Source organism: Ovis canadensis, chromosome X, assembly GCF_042477335.2.
Source record: "Ovis canadensis isolate MfBH-ARS-UI-01 breed Bighorn chromosome X, ARS-UI_OviCan_v2, whole genome shotgun sequence".
NCBI lineage: Eukaryota > Metazoa > Chordata > Mammalia > Artiodactyla > Bovidae > Ovis > Ovis canadensis.
The window spans coordinates 716,901-721,912 of NC_091727.1; the positions used below are offsets into that span (position 1 = coordinate 716,901).

At 62.0% G+C, this 5,012-nt stretch overlaps 1 protein-coding gene across 4 annotated transcripts in view; it reads left to right on the forward strand.

Annotated features, from left to right (window-relative positions):
* The window catches only part of LOC138929691 (granulocyte-macrophage colony-stimulating factor receptor subunit alpha-like), a 28,890-nt gene that overhangs the window by 21,868 nt on the left and 2,010 nt on the right, over positions 1–5,012 (forward strand). For 2 of the 4 annotated variants that reach the window (XM_070291321.1, XM_070291322.1), the window contains exons 13-14: positions 1,575–1,656; positions 2,528–2,939. In XM_070291321.1, coding sequence (XP_070147422.1) covers positions 1,575–1,656; positions 2,528–2,593 — 148 coding nt within the window. In that variant the 3' untranslated portion in view covers positions 2,594–2,939. Of the gene's footprint in view, positions 1–1,574; positions 1,657–2,527; positions 2,940–5,012 lie in introns of those variants that run through there. The other 2 variants (XM_070291319.1, XM_070291320.1) reach the window with 1 other exon arrangement.

Below are 5,012 nucleotides of genomic sequence, written 5' to 3' on the forward strand. Positions count from 1 at the left end.
GATGGGTCCCGAGCACGTGCCTGGGCAAAGCGAGCGCCCCAGTTAGGGGGCAGTCCCTGGCGTCACAATCCAAAAATGCCTCCCAGGGGACCCTGCAGGCTCAACCGGGAAGGTGGTGGCGGCCGGCCACGACCGCAGCCGCCACACGGGGGCGGCAGCGAGCTGCTCGCCCATTTCCAAGCCCCAGTTTCTCAAAGGCGGGAGAAGGGGGCGACAGAGGATGAGAGGGTTGGATGGCATCGCCGACTCCATGAACACGAGTCTGAGCAAACTCCGGGAGATGGTGATGGACAGGGAGGCCTGGCGCGCTGCAGTCCATGGGATCGCGAAGAGTCGGTCACGACTGAGCGACTGGACTGAAGTGCGGAACGCAGGGCTGGACTCTGGTCCCGGGGAGGCCCGGGCTGTGCGCCGTCAACTGCAGCTGCAGACGCAGGCTCTGCCCCTTTTCCTGGCTTCCTCCTCGCACCTGCGCAGGCGTATTGACAGCCGGGGGATTCGCCCCTGCAGTGTCCGGAGAAAGGCTGCCCATAGGGGACCCCAGGCAGGGGGCCGCTGCGGGCGCGCGGAGGGCAGTTGAGGGCGTTTTCGTATCCACGCTGGATGTGTCTGGAACGTTTCATTCACAAGGACAAAAATCAGTGATGGGGTGTCTAGGGGCTCTCATATAGAATGCATTCTGTGAGGGCACACGGGGGCTTCCCAGGAGGCCCTAGTGTAAACCCACCCGCCACCGTAAGAGCTGCAGGGTCGATCCCGGGGCGGGGAAGATCCCCTGGAGAAGAGCGTGGCAACCCACTCCAGTATCCTTGCCTGTAGAGTCCCGTGAACAGAGCAGCCTGTTGGGCTACAGTCCACGGGGTTGCAAAGATTCGGATATGACTGAGCGCCTTAGAGCGTGCACACACACACACACACACACACACACACACGCACACGCACACGCACGCGCACGAGGACAGGGGGCGTCCTGGCGGTGTGTGTATGGCATCCAGGAGGCTTTGGGGCCTGGAGGGGGACACTTTAGGGTGCTCAGAGGGTTCGGGTCCCTGGAGGGTCTTGAGGTCACATGCTCGCCGGGTTTCCGCAGACAGGCTGGAGGAGTGGCTGGCGCCGGTCCCGAGGCCGCCTGCCTCCGGGTTCCCGCTCTGGCTGCGGCGTGGGGCCTGGGGTCAGGGCTGCTCGCTCGCGGGGGCAGGGTCTCCTGTCTCAGCTGTCTGTCCTCGCAGCCCGCCCCGCAGTCGGGGCTGAGGCGGGCAGCTCCGTCAGGCGGTGAGCGGTCCCCAGGACGCCCGGCCTCCCTGCCCAGACCCACGGGGCGCCGCTAGCACCGACCCGCCAGCTCGGGACGCTGGCCAGGGCCAGCCACGCGGGCTCCTGGTGCCCGCCGCGCCCCGGGCGAGGAGGGAGGGCTCCTCGGGCAGCGCCGCCCGCCCCGGCCCGCGTTCCCCCCTGAGGCCGGCCGCGCCACACGCAGAGCCGGCCTCGCCGCGGGGCCGGGGCCACTGGGACAGGACCGCGCCCCTCGCAGCTCTGAGGCTGGGCCGCAAGCGTCTCTCGTCTCTTCCCGCCAGGCTCTCGCTGAAGAAGAAGCTCTTTCCGCCCATCCCGCGGGTGAAGCAGGAACTCGCCGGCTCATTCCTGGCCAGCCTGGAGGTGAGCGAGGCCGCCTCCCAGGCGCCGCCTGGGCGGGGAGACTGGCGCTCGGAGACGCGGGGGGCGCGAGTGTGCGGGGTGTTGAAGGCCGGCTTGGGGCGGTCAGTGGGCAGGGCAGGGGAGGGGAGGGGAGGGGCCTAGGGGGAGGGCAGGGCGGGGGAGGGGAGGGGCCTAGGGGGAGGAGGGGAGGAGGTGCCTAACGGAGGGGCGGGGCCTAGGGCGGGGAGGGCGTGGAGGGGAGTGTGGAGGGGAGGGGCCTAGGGCAGGGGCGGGGCCTAGGGGGATAAGGAGAGGAGGGGCCTAACGCAGGGGAGGGGCCTAGGGTGGGGAGGGCGTGGAGGGGAGTGTGGAGTGGAGGGACCTAGGGGAGGGGAGAGGCCTAGGGAAGGGAGGGGCCTAGGGCAGGGGAGGGGCCTAAGGCGGGGAGGGCGTGGAGGGGAGTGTGGAGGGGAGGGGCCTAGGGCAGGGGAGGGGCCTAGGGCGGGGAGGGCGTGGAGGGGAAGGACCTAGGGGAGGGGAGAGGCCTAGGGGAAGGGAGGGGCCTAGGGCAGGGAAGGGGCCTAGGGCAGGGAAGGGCGTGGAGGGCAGTGGGGAGGGGAGGGGCCTAGGGCAGGGAAGGGATGTGGAGGGGAGGGGCGTGAAGGGGAGGGTTGGGACAGGACTGGGAGGGGGGTGCAGGGCAGGGCTGAGGGCTCATGCGGAGGGGGGGACACTGGTGTCCAGCTGCCCGCACCCGCAGCTGCTTCTGCAGCGAAGTAGAGAAAGCGACACAAGGCGACTTATCTCCACGTGGGAAACTGCGGATCTTGGGTTTTGTCCCTTTCTGGGGTCGCCATGGAAACCGCGGTGCGCTCACCTTGGGATCTTCCAGGAGTGGCATCTGCAAAGACCGCATTTCCGATCCAAGCGCCCGTGTGCGCTCCTGGGTGGATGCTGAATTTTGTCAGGAGGGCGCCCGTGTGACCCACAAGCTCCCGCCCATCCCCGACCCCGTGGTGGCTGGAGGCAGAGACCCTCCCGGGAACAGCTCTGCGCCCCTGACTTCCGTCTCCCCATCCGCCACACGTGCCTCCATCCCCGTGAGAAAGCAGAGATGCCCCTAAACCACGACCTGTGTTCTGGGCCCAAAGCCACTTCCCCAGGAAGCCCCCTCCCCGGCTTCCAGTGGCCCTGGGTTTCTTCGGTGGAGCCCGTTGACTCCAAAACAGTTTTGCGTGTCTCCATCTGTGCCTGACGGTGGTTCACTGTGCTTAGCGCTGTTGAGATAAAGAGATAAAACCACAGATTGTCAACGATCTGAACCTTCCAGAGGTCCCACACTGACCTCTCCCCTCTGCCCCGCACATGCGTCCATGCGTACTAAGTCGCTTCAGTCGTGTCCAACTCTGTGCGACCCTGTGAAACACAGCTGGCCAGGCTCCTCTGTCTATGGGATTCTCCAGGCAAGGATACTGGAGTGGGTTACCATGCCCTCCTCCAGGGGGTCTTCCCCACCCAGGGATTGAGTCCAGGTCTCCGGCATTGAAAGGCGGGTTCTTTACCAGTAGCGCCACCTGGGAAACGTCCTGCCCTGCACAGGCAAATCCCAGGTCCTTCAAATGTGTGGTCCTGCATGTGAGACTCAGTGGCTTGACAGCAAGGGTCCTTATTTCCTGGAGGGTGGAGTTGTGAACTTCCCACCCCCAGCCCTGACTCTCAGCCTTAGGCCAGCCGGGATCACCCACTACCTAAACTGGGGAGTGGGGCTCCCCATGTTTTCAGTCAGCCACCCACCTGGCTCCCCAGGCCACTGATCCCTCTGCTCACTTCCATACTTGGGGTCTAGACACCAACTTGGTGGGCCTGTGGCATCCACCAGAGGTCACGCCAAGACAGGGGAGGGTCTGTTCAAAATCGGGAACTGTCTCTCTGTGATTCCCCGGGAGATGGCAAAGACCCATCCCTCGACCTGGATCGCAGTCATCTCCGAGATGATTGTACCCATGATGTGCTCATTCTTTATTAAAAAAAAAAAAGTATTATTGAGATTTCACTCACATGTCATAGAATCCACCCATTAAAGTAACAGTTTGGAGCGTTTAGCAAGTTCCCAACATTGTGCAGCCGCCAGCTGTGTCTAGGTCCAGAACAAGCTCATCGCCCCCCAGGACACCGTGTCTACATCACCAGTCACTTCTCCCCTGCGTACCGCAGTCCCTTGCAGCCACAAACCCACTTGCTGTCTCCGTGGACTCGCCTGTCCCGGACGTTTCCTTTCAGTGGAGCCACGTGCCGTGCGGCCTTCTGTGTGTCCTTCTCTCACTGAGCAGCGTCTGTTCAGGGTCCATCCACACTGTAGCCTGTGCCAGAACTTCCCCCCCTCTCATGGTTGTGTGACGTTCCACTGTGTGGGTGGCCCCCATGCTGTTTACTGACCCATCCATCCATCCGTCATCCATCCATCATCTACCATCCATCCATCATCCACCATCCATCCACCATCCAGCATCCATCATCCATCCATCATCCATCATCCATCCATCATCCATCCATCCTCTGTCCATCCATCCTCCATCCACCCACCATCCATCATCCATCATCCATCCATCCACCCATCCATCATCCGTCCACCATCCATCCACCATCCATTCATCATCCATCATCCATCATCCATCCATCCACCCATCCATCCTCTGTCCATCCATCCTCCATCCACCCACCATCCATCATCCATCATCCATCCATCCACCCATCCATCATCTGTCCACCATCCATCCACCATCCATTCATCATCCATCATCCATCATCCATCCATCATCCATCCATCCTCTGTCCATCCATCCTCCATCCACCCACCATCCATCATCCATCATCCATCCATCCACCCATCCATCATCCGTCCACCATCCATCCACCATCCATTCATCATCCATCATCCATCATCCATCCATCATCCATCCATCCTCTGTCCATCCATCCTCCATCCACCCACCATCCATCATCCATCATCCATCCATCCACCCATCCATCATCCGTCCACCATCCATCATCCATCATCCACCCATCCACCCATCATTCATCCGTCATCCATCATCCACCCACCATCCTCATCCATCCACCATCTATCCATCATCCATCCATCCATTCATCATCCATCATCCATCCATCCATTCATCATCCATCATCCATCATCCATCATCCATCCATCATCCATCCATCCATCATCCGTCCATCCATCCTCCATCCACCCACCATCCATCACCCATCCGTGGATACACAGGCCCTTTCCACCTTCTGGCCGTCATGAGTGCCACTGATTGGGAGCACCAGGAACTCCAGAGTGTGGCCTCACCTGTGCGCCATGTCCTTTCTTCTAG